Raw genomic sequence first — 25,149 nt, 5'->3', positions numbered from 1 at the left:
AAAAACTGTAAGAGTTTTGGACCGCTAGGAGAAAGAGGTTTTTGGGCACGTGTATCGCTGGTTAGCATGCTAACTTCTGCACATTGACGTCTTTGACACGACATCTGTTGTTTCTTCACATTCTGTTGATATTCTTAATGAATTTTTGAACGTTTTAAAATAAAATTCTTACTTATTTCACCTTTAAGACTAACCCACAAGCAGGAGTTGAGAATAAACTCTGCCTCATCAGTTGTGCAAGGGATACCAACCTGACAAACAAAGGGATTTACGTGTAAGGTTTGAAGTTTCCGTTCTAAGCCACGCTGCTGACCAGGTCAAGCACACCACTGTCAATTATTGTCACACACACTCGCCAAAACACAATTCTCCTGTTTCCAGGACTGCGGTGTTGGCGAGTTTCCAGCATCTCCTTAGAGCCTTAATTGAATAATTAAAGCCATTGATTGACTAAAGAGCCCACTCAGCGGCCTGCCTGCTGTGAATCAACTTTTGATTAGGAGGTTTAGAAAGGCGGAGACGAACCAGACACCGCCGAGAGCCTCCTTCACAATCACACTGGAGAGGCCCAGGGGTTCATAGGAAACTGACCATAATCACTGATCTAAAATCAGTTCACCATCTGGCTGAGTAATAATTAAAGATGGGGTTGCGGAGGGTAATCTGATCCTTGATCAGCATTCAGCCCTAGCCTTTGTCTGCAGCACTGAGCGGTGAGGCCAGTTCTGCGTTTTGACCAGCAGAGAGCAATAGAGAACAAGGTATGGATTCAGAGAGAATCAACAGGGTTGCTTGCTGGCTGGATATCACAGGGAATTCACTGCATTTTAAATTTAATGATGCATTCAAACGCCTCTCCAACACATGCGATTAAGTCAAACGGGGTGCATCAACGAAACGTGATAAAACTGACCAGAATACTCATAAACAGTGCGGACTGTATTGATTACAAATTAATAGATATTAAGAAGAATGGTGGCTAAATTCCATTTTGCTGCATCACTTACAGGGTCCTGGTGCTGCACACGCACGTTCACTGTCACACTATCACAGCTTATTAGGACACTTGCACAGAAAAGAGCGATCACTAATGTTATTTGCAACACTATCACAAGTCGAAACGTCTGCTGTGTAAAAGGCCCATTGGAGCTGTCCTTGGATCTGTTTGAGTTTAAACCACTATGCAGTCTTATTCAGTGAGCAGGTTACTGACTCCAACCGCACGTCCCTTTGTCCTTTAAGGACAATGTCACTTGCTTGATAATCAAAGGAGCCTAATTTACAACTCATTGCCTTTAAGAGGCCGACTTAATAAACAGGATATTTACATTTCAAAATTAGGCCTATCTTTTCTTAGTCTTTAATTAACAGACCAATTCCCCCTGGGGGCTCCAACACCCAGGTTGACATCCTGCGTGAAGGAAAAGAGTTTCACCCTGAGCAAAGCGCTGCCACCGCGGCCAAGACAGCAGCCAGTTGGAGAAATGTCCTGAAAGCTACCCAGAGGCTGCTGGCACATGCACCGCCCTGCATCCGACATACACCCGCACCATATGTCCAAACACACAACCGCATGGTCGCACAACCAATTACACACACACACACACACTGCCACAGCTTCAGTGAGCGGAACAAGCTCACTGCGTGGTCTTTTTTACATGAATGTTCATGAATTATACATAACCAAAATACAAGCTAACACAACATACCGTATACATTAAAGTGTGTTTACAGGTCTTAGGCAGTATTACTGCGTATGTGAAAAAGTAGTATAAAGTGTTTTGTGTCTCCAGCGGGAAGTGCTTGTCATTTGATTAATTGCCTCTAGTGATGTCAGTTGCATTGTTGGTAATATAATTGCCAGGTTTTGAAAAGTAGTCCACTAATCTACTGTTGCACTCTTATTACAATGCTTGACTCAAGATGGACAGTTTAAAAACAAATTATCAAAATCACCTTTTTCATTCCACACATTCTTCTTTCTTTTAATAACCCATTGCCTACATTATCCACAATGCAACTTAGCCACTGAGTGACATCAATCAAGGCAAATTTATCAGACTTCATGCAGCTTCCTCTGGAGCCACAAAAGGCTTCATACTACTTTTTTCACATGTGCAAAAGACCTCCCCAAGACCTGTAAACACACTTTAATGTGTAAATTGATCCTGCACTTCTTTTCTTTTCTTGAGTTCTTTGTTTACAATGTATTCAGCTTCATTCAACATTTTACATCTCCAAAACATCAACTTTTCATGAGAAGACAAAGAGCTTTGTGACGATGCATTTTTACAACAACTCGTTTTCCATTTGTGTTGTGATTCATTACATTATTAACAAATGGAGAAAGTAGGAGAATTTTCTAAACCCTTAAAGGAATGATACATCCTTTAGTTGGAATATTTGGGAGATATTGGGGGTTCTCAGGGGACAGCAATGGGTGTAAACTGTAGCACCACCTGGAGCAGCCACAACAATTAAATACCGTACAATGCGCACAATGTGTTTAACTACATAAATCTAACACTACCAAACAGATACCTTAAAAAGCCTGCGTTCATTTAACTGCTTATACTTTAAAAGTTAAATCTGCACTTCTGAACATTTTGGAATGCAGGACTTTCTAATGAAGCTTTTTCTGTGTTTCCGATTTATACATGTGAAGTTAAGTGTACTCATTAATGAGCCTGTACAAATCAGTTCCATGTGTTGCTCTGGCTCTGGAGGAGCTTTTCGAAAGCCTGAAAAAAAAATAACTCCCTGATGGTGAGATAGTGGGACCTAATTAAAGTCGCTACTGAGTTGCATTATGGGAATTGCAGGATACAGCATTTTTGGAGATTAGCCCGCACCATAATCAAAAATATGGGATAGCTCAGCCAATTTTGACCATTTTCATTTTAATATGTCCTCTGTGATTCCCTCAGCTTCCTGAAAGTGAAATACTGAATGGATAGAGTTCTCCTTTAAAATCTTAAAAAAAATTCCTCCTACACTGCTGCCTGTGTGTGAGTTTGTGCATGTTTGCATGTGGTCTAACTTCGTGGGCAAGCTAAAAAACTCTGTCCTAATTGTGTGTATACTGCATGTGTTTATCTCCATGTGTGTGAAGTTCCTAAAGTAACTACAACATCATGTGGGCTGTGCTGAGGAGGTGAGGTTATGTGATCACTAAAGGTCAGTGTGGTGGCTGCACAGTGTAGGCTGTTTCTCCAGCAGGCAGCTGGATCTGGTGGAAGATGGAAAAAGTGCAAAGGAAGTCAAAATCAGATGGAGTAGTGGGATGCCTGAGGAGGCGGCTTATGAACTGCCAGGTTGGTGTCTGTGAGAATGTGCAGCTGTGTGTGTGTGTGCGTGTGTGTATGTGTGTATGTGTGTATGTGTGTGTGTGTGTGTGTGTGTGTGTGTTCATGTATGTTTGTGTGTTACCAGATGAAGTCGGTGCAGTGGCTGCAGAAGGTGGGCTGCTTGAAGAAGCGGGCTGTGAACTGATGGTCTTTCACCTCAACAATCCTCTTGTGTTTGAGCGCACCCTTCCTCTGGAAGACAGGAACCCTGGGTGGAGGGGCGAGGGGCGAGGGTAGAGGGGAAGCACCAGGGGAGGCTGCCGATGTCGGGGAGGCCAATGTCAACGGGGAGAGTGAGGGGGAAGGGGAAACTGGGGTGGACATGATGCCTGGAGGAAACAGAGGGAAGAGCAGAGAGGGAGGGGATGGATGATGAGTGTCAGCGAGATGGGTATAGAGTTGTGCAGGCAAAAGACCTTGAACATGGGTGGGGGAGGAGGGGAGGAGGCAAGGACATGGAGGAGGAAGAAGAGGAGGAGGATGAGGAGGAGGAGGGATGGAAAGTGTAATGGGTCATGGTTGAGACAGGAGTTGTATTAATGGAACATGGGATGTAGGGTAGGGAGCGGCGGAGGAGTGACGTGGTGGAGGGAAAGATCGAGAAAAGATGAATGGACCGGAAGTGCAGAGGAAGACGGAGGGAGCACAGGGGGAGCGACAGGTATGAGAGTGAAAAAGAAAAGAGAGGTGTAATGAGGGCGACAGGGAGGTTAATTCACATACGGAGACAGAACTCTCTTAAGAGACTCCGAGACGCTAAACGATTAGCGCAGCTCACTGTGTGTCCCACATACTGCCCGTCCATTCTACCTACATCTCCCTCTCTCTGTACCCCTTGTGTCTCCATCTCCCCACCCCCTGGTCGTCATGTCAACTGTACCTCCTGTTGCCATGTCAACAACACCCCCACCACCTGCTCCAATATTAGAGCCTGTATCCTCTCTTGACTTCCTGCCTGCCCTTATTAGCAATTAGTCCCATTTCTGAAGTAAAGTTTGGACCAGAATAATATGTGTACGTCTACAGGGACTGAGATGTGCTGGAAAAAGTGCAAAACGGCAAAATATTAGCTGGAGAGATTGTGGTGCAAGAGTTGCACGCTGCTAAATGATAAATGAAACACCAACAGAGATTTAATGAATAAATAAATAAGCCCATAGCAAAAACCGATGTTGAGGAAAAAAATTGTGATGAAATGATGGTGTCTCAGCAAAGAAGCAGGAGCAAATCAATCAAAAGGGCGAAAGGGGATGGTGGGGAAAATGGCAGGGCGCTCCGAAATTAGTAAAGTAAGAAGAAAAATGCTTTCTACAAATGTGTGCAGATGAAAACCCTGAAGATAAGATGGAAAACAATACCTGAATTTGTGGTGATTTTTGTTGAAAAAGGCTCAGCTATAGAATGGCTTTCTTCTCTTCCTCTCCCCCTTCTCTTCTCTTCGTTTGGCTCACTTTAAAAGAAAGGCTAAGGTGTCACACCTGTAGCTGGTCACTTCAAAAAGAAAAGAGAAAGAAAAAAGGCAGAAAATAGGAAGGGAAGCGGCGCTGTGGCTGTGGAAGAAGAGGATCAACTCGGAAAAAAAAAAGAAAAAAAAAGGAGAAAAACCTATTACAACAAAAAGAGAAAAGCAACAAGCGTTTTGAGAGACTCAAGCTTTCTAGGAACCAAAGATAGAAGAGTGAAGTGGTATATATCCGTTAACCCAGAGGCAGGGTGAGGAGGAGGACGAGATGGAGAGGTGGTATTCTCTTTCCAAGATTGATTCTCTTTTTACTAAGAAGAGGACGAGAGATGGAGAGAGAGAAAGAGAGAGGGAGGAAGAGGTAGAGAGAGAAAGAGAGAGAGAGAGAGAGAGAGAGAGAGAGAGAGAGAGAGAGCGAGAGAGAGAGAGAAGGAGAGAGGAGAGAAAGATTGAGGGGAATAGGCAGAGATTCATTTCGAAATCTGGGTTACTTCTCTCAGGAGAGGGTGAGGGAGGTAGAGGAAGGAGGACGGATGAGACAGAAGCTGCCATTTTGCCACCACCAGCATAGTATGGACATGCAAACACCAACTGTCCCTCACTTCCTCTCGTGCCAGATGGAGAGGAGGAAAAGGGAGAGGAGAGAGTGAGAGGGAGAGTATCCAGTCTGGAAGAAAAGAGCAGAGAGCTTCAGACAAAGGGCTAGTTAAACTGAGCTCAAACTGGGAATAAACCGTTGGAAGGTCTCGCCGCAGATCCAGATGACTGAAGGATCAACAGGCCTGTGAAATAAACAACAGTGTTAATCTTTTCTGCAACAGCGCAGTTAACAGTGTGTTCACTTCATTTGCAGTTTGTTTTCCGAGATCAGAGCAAGTGGTGACATGATAACACTGCTCCGCTGTGCACGGAAACCAGGTCAGCTGAGCCTGATGGGAAGAGTAGTTTTAAAGAGCAAGAGGGGCTGTTTGTCCATCGATTGACTACATAGCTTCAAGGGCACACGCACGCACACATGAACACACACAAACTTGTTTTCTCAGGAGGACAATGTATTGACTTACATGCAGTCAGGAGACACAAACCAAGTCTTAAAGGAATAGTTTGACATGTTTTACACTTATTTTCCTTGCCTTTGCAGAGAGTTGGATGAGGAAATTGGTACCCTCATGTCTGTAGCTGGTATATGCGGCTGCAGCGCTATCAAGAATTCCACTGCTTGGAAGACCTGCCTCTGATTGGTTGCATTCGTTGGTTGAGCATGTCATACATTTTCGAGTCAAGTGTAGAGGCTCTGGTAAACACACCAACATCTTCAGCAGTCGCATCCCTCCTGCAGGCCCACTGCTGTTCCTCTTAGGGTCACTCCTCCTCTCTTCACTGCCGGAGTGTCTCTGGGCCAGGAGCGGGGACAGGCTGGATGTTGGCACCCCTGTAACGTTATTCCTGGTTGCATCTATTGTTTTTCCAAGCTTGGTGTGTGTTAGGGCAGTCAACCTGACTTTGTCGGTAAATTAATCAGAGTTTCATCCAAACTTGGTTTAGCACAATAATTTCATGGTAAGCCAATCAGAGGCAGAAAAGCTGAGGGATTCGTAATATAGCATAGCAGGAACTGGTTAGCTTAGCTTAGCATAAACGCTAGAAACAGATGGAAACAGCTAATCTGGCTCTTTTCAAATATTACAAAAATGCCTACCAGCACCTCTTCATTTGTTTAGTCATTACAAAAAGTGTAAAAACAACACTTTTTTGTTTTTTTGGACTTTTTGGACAGGACCAGTTGCCAGGCAACCACCAGAAATTTAGGCTTTTATGAAGTGTTAATTAGTGGACTTTTGGGGCTGCCAGTAGGCAGAATTTCTTACTTTACATGCAGAAAGAAGGAGACAAACAGCAGCAGTCTTTATGCTACGCTAAGCTAACCTGCTGCTCCAGCTTCATACTGTAGAGATCAGAGGATGAATCAGTCCTCCAATGTATCTCTCTGCAAAACAGCAAGCAAGCATATTTCACAAATTGTCAAACCATCCTTTTAACCCAAAACTCACTGGTGTCCCTCGGGGGAACCAGCATATTGTCCCCAAATGGGAGTTGAGTTGGCATAAAATGACAGTATGAACAAATGCAGTCCCTGCAAGGTATGTATTACAAGGACACACACACACACACAATTAATCACACTCCATGTGTGCACATGGTCTGTGGACAATCATGGGAGAGGAGAGCAGCAGGCGGGAGCAGGAATGCGGGCAGGCAGGGGACGAAGGGGTGGATTGGAGTGGGACAGAGAGACTGAGAGAGGGAGCGAAGGGTTGAAGGTCTAATTAATGGAAATGTAGGTTATTAGTCTCCTGATGAGGACACTGGCAGAGAATTAATTAACAATTATAATTAGCAAGATTGTTAGAGAGCAAAATGGTGTCAGCCAGCAAGATAAGAGTGAGCTAGCGTGCACAATTGTGTGTGTGTGTTGGCGGCTGTCATGATTATGCGGGTGTGCTTTAAAAAAAAAACATCTGTGTGAACATGCCCTATCTGACAATGATATATGTTGTTTCAGCATTAGTCATGCAGAACCAGCAGCTGATTGGAAATGATAGTGGGCCTCTCCTTCACGCAGACCGCCACCAGACCTCGCTCTATAGAACTGCAATTACTGTCTTCATTTTGTAGCCCATAAGAGGCACACTCTTCATCAGTCTTATCTCGGATGAGTCATGTTCTTGTCCTATTGTCACAAATAAATGAGGGAGATGTCCACAAAAATATGAGCTGAGGACCATGTGCTCCTCGGTAATCGGGACATTGAAAAACAAAGCACATAAACGCCTCACAATGCTTGCCCTCAATGCGGCGTGATGAGTAAGCACTTGTGGCTCTAAAGTGTCTGTATCAGTGTGCGTTTGCATGCCTATCTGAGCATGCTTTACAGCGCTTGATCCTGGGCCATAAAAGCGGCCAGTGATACATTAAGGCTGTAAACCAAGAAGACGTACACACACACACACACACACACACACGGCAGGATAGAAAACACATAGATTCAGCCTGCGTGATTAAGAGCAGAGGGAAAACGATATGAACACAGCTGAAAGTGAGGATGAAAGGAAATATATGGATGACATTTGATTTAAAAAAAGGAAAGAAAAACAAGGATGGATGAATAATGAAGAAGACAACCCTCAGAAACCACAATCTGCCTCTTAGTTATTACCATAATTGCAATGATCACTATTATGCCACAGTACTGGAAGTCACTGCTACCATTTCTGATCATGAGCACCTTTCGAAACCCCCCCAACCCCCACCCTCTCCTCCCTCAGTCTACAGATGGCTATCTTATTATTTCTGACCATGGCTTAATGAAACAGAAAATTCTCCTCCGATGGAATCTTTTTTGGGGGGGAGCAATCAGCACTTCACCAATTACATGCATCCATTATCATCTAACGAGCGCTCACTCGCATCAAGCACCGGCTTCAACCAGGCTGGCTGGCTGGCTGGCTTTCTCCTCCAATGAAATTAAGGTAAATTGACTTGCCTAACTGTTGTTTGTGGAATCGGGGGAGAAGTGGTGTCGGAGGTAATCATATCTGCCTGTTAAATCTGTCTCTTCAGAACCAATTGGCTCTGTTTGCTCGTATTGGTTTTCTGTTGGGATGCGCTTCTATTTGCTTTTTTTTTTTTAATGAAGAGTGGTCCGCTGTGTTTTTGGAAGAGAGCAGCGAAACCTCCACGCCAGTCAGATGAGACATTTGGCAGGCGACTAGGGCTCATCAACATGGCCTACAAACTCTCAGTGCTGGAGCAAATAAGCCTGCTCTCCATATTTATTTTACTGCTGACCTGCCTTCTCATTGCAACAACAAATACTGCGAAACTGAAAAAGCATACGGACAAATGAGAGACTGTCTCTCAAATCTTATCTATCATGACGATGGATGTTGATTTGTGGATTGCTCTGGGGGGACTATAAAACATCTAAGGGAGTGATCTGAGGAAGATGTGTCGGATATTCATCTAATCCTTCTTTTGTAGTAGGTATGGGAATTTAGAACTGGTTCTAGTTGAGATTGAGATCTAATTGAGCTTATCAATTCCTTTTACTGTCAGCATGTTGTGCATTGCAAAACAATGATGTCAAACTCATGCTACTTGAAAAGCTGGCGACAAGGAGGAGTCATGGCTGAGAGGAAGAACATGGTCTAAAGCTTCATTTCACAGGATGACAATGTGAATTCATAATCATGGGCTTCAATTCAGTAAATGTGATGTTTGAGTGCCACCACTTCCAAACCGAGCAAGACAACAATTACCAAGAGTAAATATTGTATGTTGTGAGCAGGGATGGGAAAAGATAACCAGTTCCAAGTTAAACAGCAGTTCGATAGTCCACCTGAGTCACATGCATGCCTTTTAGATGCCTCCTCAACTTTGTTCATTGGTCGGTTGCTTTGTCAGCAGGATTACAGAGAAAAACTGCTGAATGGATTTCCATTAAACTCGGATGGAGCTCTCAGCTCAGAACAGACCCCATTAACTTTTGGTTCAGATCCGGATAAAGGGGAAGGACCAGATCTTTCAGGGAATAATGGATGGCGAGGAACATATGTTGTATTTAGGTGGCTGGTATCATTGAGTTAGTACTATTTGATGCAGAGTCAAATAAAAGTCCAGATCTAGACAATTTCAATATGTCTTATATTATATCGGATTAGGCTTGATTGAATTAAGGGTAAACGTGGGGGTATGCAATCTACTGAGTGCCATTCTAGTCCACTCTGTTTCTACACTGTGTTCATGGTCGGAGATAATAAAACCTGCGCAGACCTACTTCTATTTATACAGAAAATTGATCTGGAAGAATCAGACTGATGAGCAGGATCGAAAATGGCATTGGTATGAATAAAATTATCATCTTCTGCTCTGTTGCTCTGGAAAACTGCCTGCCCCTCACTATAGTTTTTAAATGTTTTTGGTCAGCTTCAAGGGGAAATTCTTAATTTTCAACCTATTATTAATGTTTAAATTGATGATGATGATGATGATGATGATGATGATGACGATCTCCATGTTTGCTATCCCCTTTGCTGCTGTAAATAATGTAAATTTCCCTGCTGTGAGAGTAACAATGGATGATCTTATCTTCACGCAGAGTCGTGTTCCTGTCCATCTGATGAATGTTAGTGTGATATTCACTTTGCTCCCAACAACCTCTGGCAGAACATGTGGCTCTCTAGCTGCTAAACGCTCGACAGTGTTCACCAGCTAGTTGCTAACTGTGTCTGCCTGAGCAGGTAGCCTACAGGGTGTAGGTTAGACTCTTTTCAACTGAAACAAAAACTAGACTTTAGAGTGCTGACTGGTAAAATAAATAAAAAAATAAATGAAAAACAACCTAAAGAAATTGCTCTGTTGAGCTGAAGGGAAACTGCAGACTCAATTATTCTGTGTGGGTCATCTCAACAGGTGACCTGTTCACATCCAAGCAGCCATGTGATCCATTAGTCATATTAAAATACTGATTGTTGCTACTTTAAGCAACACAAGTAGGCTACTTGATTAATATTCGATTATGTTTTTAGTATATCTTACAATCTATTCAAATTAGAGCAGCATTTGGTGTCTGTCCATTTATTTATTTATTCATCGTTTAGAGTGTTTCCATTTTCCACTGAGGTTGAGTCTTATGGAGGAATATAATGAGTTTGAGACCGAGCTGATAGATCATTTACCAACATGGAGGAAAACAGGCATATCCGCTGAAACATGTTACTATTCACAGTATGCGCAGTAAAACTAACAAGAACGCAAAACCTAAACTGTAGGCTGCAAAAAGCTTTCTCACTGCTGCAGGGAGGGAGAAGATGGTTGTGAACAAAATGTGCTCAAGGGGAAGGATGAAAGCAGGGGGGCAGGGGATTCAGGGTAAGAGGGGCTATTGGATAATGAGGTGAGGGGAGAGCAAGGTAAAGTCTGAGGATATCTTAATCTCATCCCAGTTTTCTAGGATGAATTCCCTTTGGGCAGGTGGCATTAGACACACACACATGCGCTCACATGCACACACACACCGAGGCAAACAAGGAAGCATTATGAATAATTATTGTGTCCTAGATGTGGTGCTACTGTTGCTACAGACAAATTGGCCACAGCACACAACAAGCCCCCGTTCCTGCTGATGTTAACGCTCTGTCTTCAGGACTGTTTGCACACAAAGCTTCTCGCTCTTCTCACTTTCAATCAGGACAATAGGACAATAGAGACAAACAAGTCCTTAAGAATCGCAACTACAAACAAATAAAGAACACACCAGATACCAACACAAGAGCTGATTAGTCCATTAGTTGTTCGGTTAATTTGCAGAAAAAATAATCAGCAACATGTGATAAAAGATCATTTAATTAATTTTTCAAGCGAAACAACAGTTATTTTTTGGCTCCAGCTACTTATATATGTTTGCTGCTCTCCTCTGTTTTGTATCTGGGAGAATTGGACTGCCAGTCGGACTATCAAAGGACTTTTTAAGGCGTAACCTGAGGCAGCTCATTTTTTTTCCTCCAACATTTTCTATTTTTACACTGTAAAAAACAAAATCATAATCAGGGGTGCCAAAAAAACTAAGATAACATAAACTAACCATGTTGCAAAAACACAGCCATTTTCTGTCATGACACAGATCTGCAGCTTTAATTTTCATGAGATCTTGTTAATTTTTTGGCCTTTTAATGCTTAAAGGATATTTACACATACAACAACAATGAAATTACCTTTAAATGTGGTCGAACACTGTTATCATACAAATTACCAGGCTTAAAATTGCAGAAAAGTGCTGCATGGATGGATTTTATCATATAATGTCATGTGAAAAAGCGAATTAACATGTCATAATCTGGTCATCTTAACCAACTCAACTTCTATTAGTTTACCATCAATTGTCATTATCTTCATCTGTGTTGCCCGGCAGAACACACAACTGTTGTATGTAGCGTCGATTGCATCTAGAGTACATACTGGTGTCACCACACACTCTACTTACAGTAGAGAGTAGTAAACTAAAACCTGCTCAGAAAGGGCAATTATCAATGTAGGCCACGATGTCCTGATTACACAAAGTAAAAAAACACCAACAAAAACTTGTGTGTGCATTTTGGAACACAAAACAGCAAACTTAACAAACTGTTCAGCACAGTGCATGATGGGGAAAGTGGGCGAACTAGTTTGTGAAAAACATTGCAAGGAAGTTGTTAAGAAACACATTTATTTAAAAGTTTCGTTGTGAAAACTTCCAGAATTATACAAGATATCTGTCAATTAATAAACAAATCAACGTAACTACAAAATAAATGTAAATGTAACTACAGAACCAATACTCCTTTTGCAGATAATTGTCACTAATTATATCTAATTGTATAAATGTAATTACATTAATAACATAACATAACATATTCAATTTAAAAAATCTTTGCAAAACTATTTTTATGGAAAAAAATACATTTTCTGACAGAAAATGGAAATTCTATGGTTCTTCACATTTATAGATCTTTTATGTTATTTTACATTAGACATGTACATTTACAGTTTATATTTGTAATCTTAGGAATATTTTGTGTATCTCAAAAATACATGGAAAAAATCTGTAAATATAAATAGGAAAAAAAAACATAAAATTACATTTGTTTTTACAGTGTACATGAAAGAAGTGAGTGAAATTAATTGATAATGTCCATAATTGTATCTCAACATCTTTTTTAAGATAAACTACAAAGTATCAGATGACATATACTCCTTTGGTGGCTGGTGTGTAATGGACCAGAAGAAAGAAGCTGCTGCTACAGTGTGTTTAACATCCACAGAGATCCTGATGAACTAAATCAAGGGACAGAATCTGGATTTAAAATGGTATCTGCATTAATGTGTAAATATACTCTGTGTTCATTACCATTGCAATTAATCAAACAGCCACAGATTAACACTTGTACTGCTTGGAATGATTAAAAAAAACAAAAAGACATGCAGTCGTGCTCATACAGAGAGAAAAGACACACATTTGTCGCTCACACACATTCTGTACACACAGAAACCGACAGATTGGGATAAACTGTGGGTCAGTTAGCTCATTTGTCCCTGGCCGTGGCCCATTGATGCTCATGTGAAAAATGGAGGATGGGAGAGATTGGCTGTGTATCTGGGAAAAAAAAGAGCAGGAGATGAAAGGGTACTTGGCTGTTTTTTTTTTTTTCAACTTCAGAGATCAAGACGATGAGTTGTAGAACCCTGCGGCGCTGCACACATGATGAAAGAGAAACAGCGCTCTCCTTCCACATGTATTGTGCGTGTGAGAACAGTGTGTGTAGATGCACATGAATCAAAAGAAAAATTAGCTGCTCAGTACTTATCGATGTATAGATATATTTCTATGTACACGTTGGAAAGACAACAGCATCTGCAAAAGAGTAGTGACAGAAACAATAGAGAAATTATCAATAAAAATGCAGCAGAAAGGGAAATCCAAAGGGAGAGCTGAGTGATTTTAAGGACGGGATAACCAGAGACAGAGCAGAGCCGAGCAAATGAAATGACAGAATCAGTCAGAGGAAACAGAATTGAAAGAAAATCAAAACAGAAAAGGCGAAAGGGAACCTGTTATTGGCAGAACACTGAGAGAGATGGAGGGCGAGCGGTGCAGGAGCGTGAGGGCCACTGCACTGCATAGCAAGAGACGACGCTCATGTCACTGGACAGAGACAGATGAGAGAGAGACAAAGACAGAGGGAGAGAGCAAGAGAGAGAAAGTGTTAAGCCCTGCACCGCAGATATGCGTTACAAATCCCCAGGGACCCGGTGGCAGATCAGTACAGGATCAATCTGCTGCACCTCAGCAGCAGGCACACTCCTTCCATTCCCACACACCGCTCATGAGTGCATGCGTATGTCACTGTACTGTGTGTGTGTGTGTGTGTGTGTGTGTGTGTGTGTGTGTGTGTGTGACCATGGAGTTGGAAGAGAAGTGAGTGAGGGCTGGTAAGGTGCTGCAGCAGGGGAGGAGAGGGGAGACGGAGGGGGAAAGAATGAAGCAGGTGGGAGACGAGTTACACAGAGATAAATAGCTGTGTTGAGGGCAGACATTCATCAAGTGACCGATGCGGGCCATGCATATTTTACAACTTCAGGATAAAAGCATCGTTGATCAACATTCATTCAATATAATGTATTGTTAATCAAATAAAAACTGTATGCCATCCGTAAAGATGAACTACATCACTGCCAGCATCGGCTCTGAGATAAACGACCGAACACAAAGTGAGTGATCGAAATCCCACGTGGGAGATCAAGGATCGGTTTATAGCCTCCACTCTCCCATCATAGCCATTAGAGAGAAAAGCATAACACTGACCTCAGATCAGTGTTTGGGGACACCATGATCCAACTGCCTGTAACTCAATCTTATTAGAGCGTTAAGTCATTACTGCATGTACACACCGAGGCCTCACAATGCAATTAGCCATTAGCCCATCACACTGACAAAGCATGGCTAATTAGCAGATCGCAGGCGCACAGGGAGCAGAACAAAACATATTTAATATCCCCATCAACACTGCAGAATATCATGTGTCAGGTACTGTTTAGATGTTTTGTCATGCTTGGTTGAGCAGCATTTGAAAGAAACAAGTTTGGGAATAAATCTCACCTTGAGGACAGATAAGAGAGATTCCACAAAGGAGGATGAAAGTTAAAAGTATCTCAAACTCACTTTTTATACACTTCTCTGTGTTTGCAACCGCATTATGTATTACTGTTATAATGAATTCTGTTCGAAGAGGTTGGGGGGGGGGGGGGGGGGGGGGAGACCCACAAACCAAGCACAACAAAACAAAAAAAGCAAAGGCTATTAGTGCAAATATCAGTTCACGGATAACTTCCCAGAGAGCTGCATGAGGGTCAGGTCTGTTTAAAATTCTGATCTGATCAGCAGAACACATCTGTTTGTTGTAGTGGAAGCGGAGCCGGTCAGGTGGCTCCGACTTGGCTGCCGTTGGCCGAGGTTGAGAGTTGAGGTGGAGTGTTAGGTGTGTTACTCTCTTTGAGGGCGAAAGAAGTGGATTATGTTAGGTCAGCTCTGGCCAGATCAAAGCAAAAAGTCTGACAAGAAGCGAGAAACCTCTGAGAAATGTATGCAAGCAAGCAAGCATTTGCGCGCACACACGCGCGCACACACACACACACACACACACACACACACACACACACACACACACACACACACACACAGGGAAACGCACAAAAAAATAAGCACACACACACTTTGGCAGAGGACTGCCTGTCAGAATGCCAAAGAAACTACTCTTTGAGCTCTCCATAAATTTACTTTGAAGGAGTTCTGACTGGGTAATGGCTTGTATGAAAAACACTGTCACAAGATAAGATACACACACACACACACACATGCACACACACTGCACAAACACATTCTCAAAGCCCCTTATTTATAATGGCATTCGTGACAAAAGAAATGGAAGGAAACACAGCAACACTGGCATTAATTAAAGAGAATCATATTTTATGAAGCAATTCTCAGGAAGTAAGTGCAGCACTGACCCTCCAGCCCCACCCCAGACAGACAATGTCAAATAAACTAACACATTTAAATTAGGGCATAGACCAGACCAGTCTGGGCTAGGAGCAACATCACCCTACTAGCAACCCGCTTTAGCAACCCGTAAGTAGGCCTATAGTGTTGGCGAGGTTACTAGAGCAGAGCTGGGCCTTGTACAATGCTGAAAACACACACATACACACACACACACACACACACTCTGGTTTCTGTGGGTATATGCGCAATGTCACTGTGGTTGGATAAGCTTTTTCGTGGTGCAACATGCAGACCTGAGACCTGGTTAGTACAACGTGTGGCACGCCTGTTTTTCCTTGATATAATTCACGGCCGATTCAGCCAATGAAGACCCTGTTTGTGTTCTGGAGCACCACACGTATTGCTTCCCAGGTAACGGGCGGTTAGAGAGAGAGAGAGGAGAGGGTGCGTCAGGATCTCTTACAAAACTCAGGCACTAGACTAGCCTGGAACACGCTGCACTAGGCTGGACCGGAGCGTTCAATGCATACAATTTGACCAGACAGTAAAACGGATAAATCAAAGTGGATTAGAACAACAAGGTAAATCAAAAGACGAGCAAGTCAGCAAAGTAACACAAATTGAACCCGACGACTCTGAACAAGAATTGATGGATCAGAACAGGCAGGGCAATGCGAGAGGAGTGCAGGACTATACAGCAAACTCAAGGGACAGATAGCTCAAAACAATCAGAGCCGTCATTATGAATGTACTTAACTTCCTCTGCTAAACTAAATTTTACACAAAAGATTCTGCATTTCCCAAAATTAGAGTAGCCGAAGTGTGTGTTTGGCGTGCACTGTGTGAGTGTTTGTGAAGCCACGCATGTGCCTGTGTGGGATGATAAGACTTGAGGCGATGCTTAAGATTGCAGCTTAGTGAGGGCTAGAGGAAGATGAGGATCATTGGCTGAGTGATGTACGCATTGTATGTTAAATATGCATGCACAGCAAAGTGTGTGTGTGTGTATGTGTTTTTCAAGAAATAGCGAGAGTTAAAACAGAGAGAGAGCAAAGGCGAGCACCACAGAGTTATGCTGCAGCGGGCCTTTACATATGATTAGTGCACATGCAACACTCAGGCATGGCATGTACCCTCTCAACATAAAACACACACATTCGATACAAGAAATACACAGAATACAAGCAGAGACACAGAAACACACTTATCTCCTGACTGGTTTGAGGCTATCTGTGATATGAAGCTTTTGGGAAAACATGCAGCAAAAAACGATGATTTAAAGATTAGGTGATCGACCGGATATCAACACATTACCATAGCCACTTCACGCCAAACCAGTCCAGTCTAGATCAGCATAGACAGCAGACACGTCACCACCATGTTCCCCTAAGCAATCTCCCAAAGTGAGCTTTTAAAGCAACATTATGTTAATATTTTATCTTTAAACCTTCAAAATCTTTTTGTTGATATACAGACTTGGGGAATGGAGCCTCGCTCATTCCCATTCTGCACCCTAAATGCTTATTCTGGGCGAGCGGCTTTGATCTCCCATGAGAAGTGTGTAACGCTTTACAGCTACTTCACACACCACCAACAACGTCAGTGTACCTGGAATTGTTAATAAATGTTTTTTTGGTTTCCCTCTGATGTCCTTCAGCTGCTCTGCTTCAACTCTGATTCACAAAGATTCATGATGGACAAAAGACTTTACCTAGCTGCTAACTGTTGCTCGCTGTGGCTGCTGTTAGCTAGTTAGGTCAATTAGCTCTGCAGCTGACTGACTGTTCTCCGACCAGACTGGGAGTTCGCAGCACCTCCTGGCAAGTGTTGGTGTTTACACCACTAACACGTGAGCTTTGGACTGCTGGGAGGAGGAGGTTTCAGGCCCAGAGCAGGGAATGCTAGATGCAGCACCAGAATGGGCAACAGAAGTGGAGCCAGGCAAGCAGGTGATGGAAACAGGCTCCACTGGCTCTGTGGACATCAAAACTGCAAAAGACATCTACAGACGAAGCTTAGAAAAGAGTGACCGAGCAAGAGGCCAGAGAGGGAGAAAATCTCAAACTGGCTTTTAGTAATTGGCAAGAGCTTCACAAAATAAAAGGCTGCACAGACAGATGCCAAGATGGCCTTCTTACTGAGTTAAGTGAGTGATATTAGCTGGATTACTCTGTCAAGTGTCGGTAAATTTGCCTGACGTTTGGTTTTGTTAGCAAAACTCTCATAATGTGCAATCATAAAATGTTGCATATTTAGAACAGTGATGTACAAGTGAATCAGAGACTGAAACTGTCGGGGTGCCAAATCAAAGTCTCACTTAATGTTGCTTTAAATATTTCACCTCCCACTGATCAAGTTCAGGACTGAGCAGAGGGGAGCACAGCAGATCTTGGACCATTTTTAGGGGGGAAAGTGAAGGACATTAAACTACATTACCCAGCAGGCACCAGGTGGTGGCGGTGCAGAGGACACCATGGCAACGCCATGAAAATGCCATGGCAACACCATAGCAACTGTGGCCTCATTTGCTCGCTGGTGGTGTGGTACAGCCCAGACTTGCTACAGTGGCATGGTCGTCAGATACACACTTCAGTCACATCAGTAATAGTAACATTGTTCATTAATTATTTCATCAATCAATTAATTGATCATCATCATCATCAACAATCAGTCAAAAGGAGCAAGAACACAGTATCTACTGGTCTCTGTTTTTTGCTAAGTGAGAGACAGACAGAGGAATGAGCTGATTTAAAGAGGAGGTGATCAAAGGAACAAAGCAAAGGTCAATGGATGGGTTAATTAACAAAGAGATGTGATCTCCATATGATCAAATTTTAAAAAGAGGAGAGGCGGAGAATGTTTGTAGCTCGTTAATGAAAACCAAGAGAAGGAACTGCAGAGCTGAGCAGGAGAAAGCAAAAGAGACAGCAGACTGTGTGAGAGAAACATACTAATGTGTGAAAGCAGCGAGTTTCAAAAAGTAATGTTAGGTAGTACGAGAGGAGTGACAGACTGATAGCTATTGTAGATACAGATGAATAGAGAGTTTAGACTTTTACTTGTCTTTTTTGTCACAGGCACTAATGTCTTCACAGTCATATAGGAGGAATCGAAATTCAAAAATGATTTCAGTGTCTAGAATCGCTACAAAGCTAAAACATTTAAAACTATTTCATCTAACACTTCCTCCAAATATACCAAACTTAACTAATATATATATATACCTGTATGTATATATATGTATATATTTATTTGTACATATATATTTCTTTATAGATAAATGATAGAATTCAAATGATAATTGAATACAATAAAATATCTCAGTTAAATCACAGTATAACATGGTACATTCTCAAAAACATAGTATATTTTAATATATTCTTTTTTCTCAGCATAAAATAAAATAAATAAAACAAAATAAGCCAGAGGGTTTTTAAGAGTCACTTCTGTTCATGCAGTCACAGACTTAAGTATTAGCGCCTCAAGAAATCAATAATGCTCAATGACATACCAGGTTTAAGCCCTGTTGATTGGTTGAAAATGACTGTGTTCAACTACACAGGAAGCCGTGGTTTCCACTGTTGGGGTGCAGAGTCAACGAGCTTTACTACCTCACTGAAAGGTGGCTGCCCTGGGTCCTAAGCATTTGCTAAATTGAACTACACAACCACTCCCACCACAAATCTTTGAGATTTCATTCAGCTAAACATGCAATGATTCTGGGGCTTTCCAAAGGATGGGAAAAGGCAAAAGCATTTCTCTAAAAACAGATTGTTTTAAAAATTGCCCCACGCAGACCTAGAAAAAAAGCAATCCATGTGCAGATAAAAGGTACAGTCTGCCCTCATTGAAAGGCAAAGAAGTTAAAAGGGGAATTGAGAAGGTCGACTAACCCTTCGATCTGTGACGACATGCACAAACACAACGCACAGTCCCTTACATAGCAAGTCAACCCCCTCCCCCTCCTTCTATCCATTATCAACAGCATCCAAAAAGCTACAAAGTCTAAAAGTAGGTGTTCTTTTGCTACATCATGTCAAAGCTACATTCAACTACAATAGAAGAAGAGCTGGACTGTGGCTGGTCTTAGTGTGAGAGATGAAGTGGATGTGTTGACCTTATGAAAATGGAGTGTATGCATTGCAATGTTGGCAACATTGGCACAGTTTACACAGTAGATGGCTTTTGGCACAGCTTACAGAGGGTACAATGCTAGAGTTCACTACTCGCTCTTGAACACATAGCATTTCATATTCATATTGGTCAGCCAGAGCCAGGTGCTGTGGACTAATTTATTACATTCGCAATCTGACCAAATGAGATGAAACCTATCCCACCGAAGGGAAAATCATTGAAGATGTTGAACACCTGACTCTGGCTGAAACAAATGATCTCATTTGAAACTAGAGAAAAAACAATTACAATGTCTCAGATGCAAACAGATGTACCTTTGCATCCCTGTCACATTGAAGGTGAGAATATTGCTTAAAGTCAAACAGTCATCTGATGATCTTGATAACAGGAGTTATTACTGACTGCATTAAGTGAAGTCTCAGCTATCATATATGCACCTTAAATTTGGAACTCAAAGCATTCACAGTATATTGTTCAGTCTTATTCGCGGAAAGGAAATAGTCAGTAGTAAAGGATCATTTCCTCAGCACAAGTATCTGTGATACTTTGTTATTTGAACCTTGGTTGCAGTGAGTTTTATAGTCCATAATAGCAACATGAGTCGACGTCAAGTGATTAGCTTACCACATACCAGCAAAATATGTTAACCTGTAGATTGTGCAGTTGCAGCTATGGCACACATGTCCGAAAAAATACAATGAAGAATTGTGCTTCATATAATCCATCATCTACAAACTCTACCAAGGTACAGTGTGGTGGTGAAATACAATAATATCCTAAGATAACTTTTACAATACATTGCACTTGGTTTTAATCCCCCTAACTTCCTCTGAATAAATCCTGACTGTCCACTTTCATAAAAATAATAAAGTTCATAGCAGCATGCTCATTGCTCTGCATCACGTAGCTACAATTATTAAACTCACCAGGCGCTTTTGCTCAATCGTCTCCAAAGCTTATTTGAATATTATGCAGCCATCTAGTGCCAATTACAGATATTGCACCAATCATCCCCTTGATCCACTTACATGATGGTGAATTATGTGTTGTTCACATGTGGAAAGAAAAGACGGGACTTTATCTATGAAAACAAATTACTTGAAAACCAATCTTGCTTAAAAGCTCTTAAGTGGAAATTTGGCACTGCTATTGAATCATTCCCACTTCCAATACTAGCCACATCCAGCCTCCTCTTTATTAAAACACTAACACAGTGAGAGAAATATATTGATAGAATAAAAAAGAGGGCATGGGGAGAAAAAGTCTGAGTAAGAAAGAAAAGAAAAGACAGACGTAAAAGAAAATCTGCTACATGTCTTTTTTGTTCTTATTGTTATTTCTCTTTTAAAGTTCAGTTCGTTGTTCAAATACTTTGATACTCAACTGTGGTCGAGCTCTGGTTGGACCAGAGGTGACATTACAAGCTCCAACAGGGAGGAGAAGTGGTTCCTGTTCTGATTGGTTAAAAGGGTTTCTAGTAAAACATGACATCACGTAGATGGTCCTGGGGTAGAGCTAGATGGGTCTGATGGTGTCATGAGGTCACTGTGGGCAAATAAACAGCACTGTCCTCACTGTCCAGTGAAAGGTGATCAGGCAGACAGAGTGCATGAGAGAGCTGACTGCATTGCTTTTCATATCAACTGATTTACAAAAGGGAGGAGGGGGCAGTCTCTCCAACACCAAGAGGCAGTCCACCAATCCAGTTCAAAAGCCAACAGCCAATGAGGACTGGGAGCCAGAGTCTATTGACCAACACTGGTCTCTTTTGGGAGAGGGTGGGTCTCTCCACATCCCACCAAGGTGTGTTCTCAAAGCCAGAGGGAGGGAGACGTTTTGAGCATATATCTGTGCGTGTGTGTGCCCGTGCATGTGTGTGTTTGTGTGTACAAATATGACATCATTACTCACAGGTTGGAGACTACTCTTATCCATAGTTGTGACTCGGGGAGGGGAGGAGAACCGAAGATGACATCACAAAGCTCAATTCTGAGCGGAGAAGAAGTTCAGGAGCTGCAGTCCCCGGTGATGCAGTCTCGCCTTCACTCACGTTGTCATAAGAGCCATCCAAACGGATGTAGCTCACCCTGGTGTGGCGTCTCACTGTCGCCTTCACTAGAACGCGTACAATGGAGCGGGTGGCGTTGGTGTTGCTCTCACACAGAGTAGTGTTGGCAGTAGAACTACTGTCCATATTAGTTCCCGCAGTGATGTTTGCTAATTGATTACCTATGGCCACTGAGGCAGCCATATCTCTGGTGTCATCCCTGGCTGCAGCTGCTGTGGCACCATGGTTCTCAATAGCAGTGGTGCTCGCTCCCACGTCTCCCTCTCTCCTCTCCCCCTGTCATACCTCGCTCTCCAGGCTGGAGAAGTGGGCTGACCCTCGGCGTGAGCACAGGCTCTTGGCTTTGAGTGGCAGGTGGGGGGAGTAGAACCTCCGTGGCTGTGGCACCGAGCGCAGTCTCTGATACTGGAGTTTGGCGCTGGCCGAAGCCTGTGCCTGGCCCTGGCCTGCCATCCCTACCCCTGCTGGTGGTGAGACGGAGGATGAAGAGGGCGGAGGCGGGATGGGCATCGGGAGAGAGCTGGGAGACATGGACGGCTGCTGGGGTGGCGACGGTGAGGGCTGTGGTGGATGGTCTGTGGGCTGTGTGCTGAGGCTGAGGTTAGATTGGCTGCCTGATTTGGCCTGACTGTCTGGTTTGGGGGGCAGAGGCTTGGGGCGAGAACCCCCGCTGAAGCTGTGGCAGTGGGGGAGAAGCTCTTCCTGGCTATGAGAAAGCGCCGTGGCTCCTCTCTTAGAGTGGGAGGTGTGTGAGCGGCTGTGGGGATGCGGGTAAGGATGGGGTTGGGGATAAAGGCTACAGGAGCACATGGTGGCACGTCCTGCTTCTTCCCCTCTGTCCCTAGCTCGCCCCTTGCTCTTTCCTCCTCCACTCTTCCATTTTTTCTCTCCCTTCACAGGAATCTTGTCCATAGACCAGTATCTTCTAGGTGGAGGGAAGGCTGCAGGGGGTGGTGGCCACTGTGAGCCGAGCCCTCCGCTCCCTCCACCTGAACCCCAACCTACTCCTGGCCCTGAACCCCAGAAATCAGCACCAATCCAACCCTCTGCCCGAGTTCCTAGTAAGGAGTCATCCCGACTGTTGATACTTCCCCCTTTCTCTCTGGAGGGGTAGGTGCCAAAGAACCACCCTCCTCCACCTATGCCCCCTATTCCAGCGCTGCTTCCCCCTGCACCTCCCTCCCAGTATCTTTCAAAACGGCCAAACTCCCCTGACGAGCCCTCATCTGAATAACTGTCCTCTGCCCTGGCCCTGTCCCTCTCTGACTCAGACACTGCCCCTCTACCTGCCCTCCTACCCCTCTCCTCAACCCGTTCCCTCATTCTATCTCTCTCTTCCTCTTCGTCCTCATCATCATCCTCGTCATCCTCAGAGTCCCACTCATGGAAGGACAGCCCTTCTCTTGTCTGTGCTTTCTCTTTTTCATAATGCATTAACAAAGGACGCCGCTCTCCGAGTCTACCACTGTCATCCCTGTCCATTCCTCCACTTCTTCTCCGCTTGGAGGATGGAAGGAGTGGGTGCAGGGATGTTGGAGGAGTATTAGAATCATCTCCTCTTCCATTCACCCAAAATTTGACTGATGCAGGGAGTTTGTTGAGGTTAGGGTAGCGCTTACTGGGAGTATGATGTCTGGAATGAGGGCGTGAGGATTTGGGACGCCTCTCCCTGCTCCTGCTGCTGTCTTCCTGTTCCCTATCATTTCCCTCATCTCCCACTTCTCTCCTACCCCTCTCCCGCTCTCCGTCCCATGAATCCCGCCCCTTGTCCCCAAATGTGCCCTGCCGGTACTGGGCAGAGAAGGATGAGTAGTCTTGTATTCCTCCTTCCCTCTCTCCTTCTGCCTCCCCTTCTCTCTCTGGCTCTACATCTCCCTCCTCTGGCTCAGAGCGTCGCCCCCCAATTGATTTCTTTCTTTTCTTTGTCTTAAGTGCCTTCTTCTTCTTTTTTTTCACCTTTCTCCGCTTCCTCTCTCTCTCTCGCTCTCTTTCTCTTTCTTCCCTCTTTTTCCTCTTTTTGTTCTTTTTCTTTTTCTTCTTCTCTTTCTCCTTCTCTTTTCGCCTCTTCTTTTCCCTTTTTTGCCTCTCAGCATCTCCTCCGCTCCTCTCTCTCTCACTCCAGCTTGCCCACCACTCTTGGAGCTGAGACAATTGGCTTCCTCCTCTCTCCCTCTCTCGTTCCCTTTCTCTGTCACCCCAGGATGTGCGTGGTTTCCTGGGGGGTATGGGTGGTGGCAGGCGCCCGTGGCTGAGGGAACGAGGCCGGATGATTGAGCGTTCCCTTTCCCTCCCCCTGCCAAGGAGGAGGCTAGACTCTTCTGTCAGCTCCTCATCGTCATCATCATCCTCTCCATCTATTCCTCCAGTTCTGTCTCGTGTGCTCCTGGAGGAGCTGTAAGAGTAGGTAGGAGAGGTGGAGCGAGACGATGAGGCAGATGAGGACGTGGATGTGGATGAGGTTGTCGACGACGAGGAAGAGGAAGTATAGTGCAAGGATGCAGAGGGCGAAGGAGGGGTGTAAGAGGGGCTGAGGGGTACTGGCACAGGAAGTGAGAGCGGGGGAGAGAGGGGGCGTGCCCTCCTCCCTCCGCCCTCCCTCACTCCATCTCGTGCTCCTCCCCTCCGCCCCAGGGGTAAAATGTTCTCATATAGTGGCCCTCCAGGCTCTTTGGGCTTCTTGGGCCTGCGCTTCCTCCAGAAGGATGAGGGGAGAGGGGGAGAGGGGTGTGGCAGCGGGGGTGTAGGAGGCAGAGGGGCCTGACTCTTAAGAGGCAGTCTGGGAGTTCCCAGAGGTTTAACGGCCCCTTTCCCCTGACCTCCGCTGCCACTTCCCACCACCCTCTTCCCCACCCCGTGGTCCATGCCCTTCTCTGAGTAGAAGGCCACACTGGCTGGAGGGGGCTGGGGGTGGCCCCTGGGCATAGTCTTGGGGGTCTGGGACCCTGCCTGCTGCTCCATGCAGGGCCCCAGTCCCTCAGGGTCAATGGGACCATAGTATCTCTTATAACCATCAAGACCCCCACCCCCTCCAGCAGTAGAAACCCAGTTTGGTGGGACTTTCTGAGCAAAGGGTCCCATGTCAGTGATGGCCCCCCTAACAGCCATTGGGTTGGTGGCTGTAGCAGTTTTGGGCAGCCTCCAGCGATCCACCACAGCCAGTCTTCGGTCTGGCCGGGGCAGGAAGGTGGAGCAAGGGAGGGGTGCACCAGCAATGGGGGTGGTGGAGGGACCCAGTGCTGACCCAGAATGCACCACGGTGGGAGGAGAGCCCGGTAGAGGTGTTTTGTAGACGGGCTGCGGTTGCTGCTGTTGCGGTGGCTGCTGCTGTTGCGCCAAAGCAATAGCTGGATTCGTCATAGAGGTTGAGACAACATGTGGCTGGGATGGGACTGTAACCATTGCAGTATGATGATGAGTAGGCAGAGATTTAGCTCCACCTGGTGCTGTTTCATCCTCAAAGCTACAGCAGCTATACATGCCCTGAGGGAAAGAGAGCATAAATCAGAAACACAGAGTTTATTCACAGCGTCCCATGAAATGA

General features: G+C 44.3%; 2 protein-coding genes across 2 annotated transcripts in view; both read right to left on the bottom strand.

The window, feature by feature from the left end:
* The window catches only part of prkcg (protein kinase C, gamma), a 28,792-nt gene extending 14,146 nt beyond the window's left edge, over positions 1-14,646 (bottom strand). The window contains exons 1-2 of the mRNA XM_030393615.1: positions 4,706-14,646; positions 3,430-3,676 (exon numbers count right to left, since the gene is read on the bottom strand). Coding sequence (XP_030249475.1) covers positions 3,430-3,671 — 242 coding nt within the window. The 5' untranslated portion in view covers positions 3,672-3,676; positions 4,706-14,646. The remainder of the gene's footprint in view (positions 1-3,429; positions 3,677-4,705) is intronic.
* A 706-nt stretch (positions 14,647-15,352) lies between these two features.
* The window catches only part of grin2db (glutamate receptor, ionotropic, N-methyl D-aspartate 2D, b), a 57,698-nt gene continuing 47,901 nt past the window's right edge, over positions 15,353-25,149 (bottom strand). The window contains 1 exon segment of the mRNA XM_030393596.1: positions 15,353-25,088. Coding sequence (XP_030249456.1) covers positions 21,888-25,088 — 3,201 coding nt within the window. The 3' untranslated portion in view covers positions 15,353-21,887.

Source organism: Sparus aurata, chromosome 17, assembly GCF_900880675.1.
Source record: "Sparus aurata chromosome 17, fSpaAur1.1, whole genome shotgun sequence".
Lineage (NCBI taxonomy): Eukaryota > Metazoa > Chordata > Actinopteri > Spariformes > Sparidae > Sparus > Sparus aurata.
This window is presented reverse-complemented; position numbering and strand designations above follow the sequence as displayed.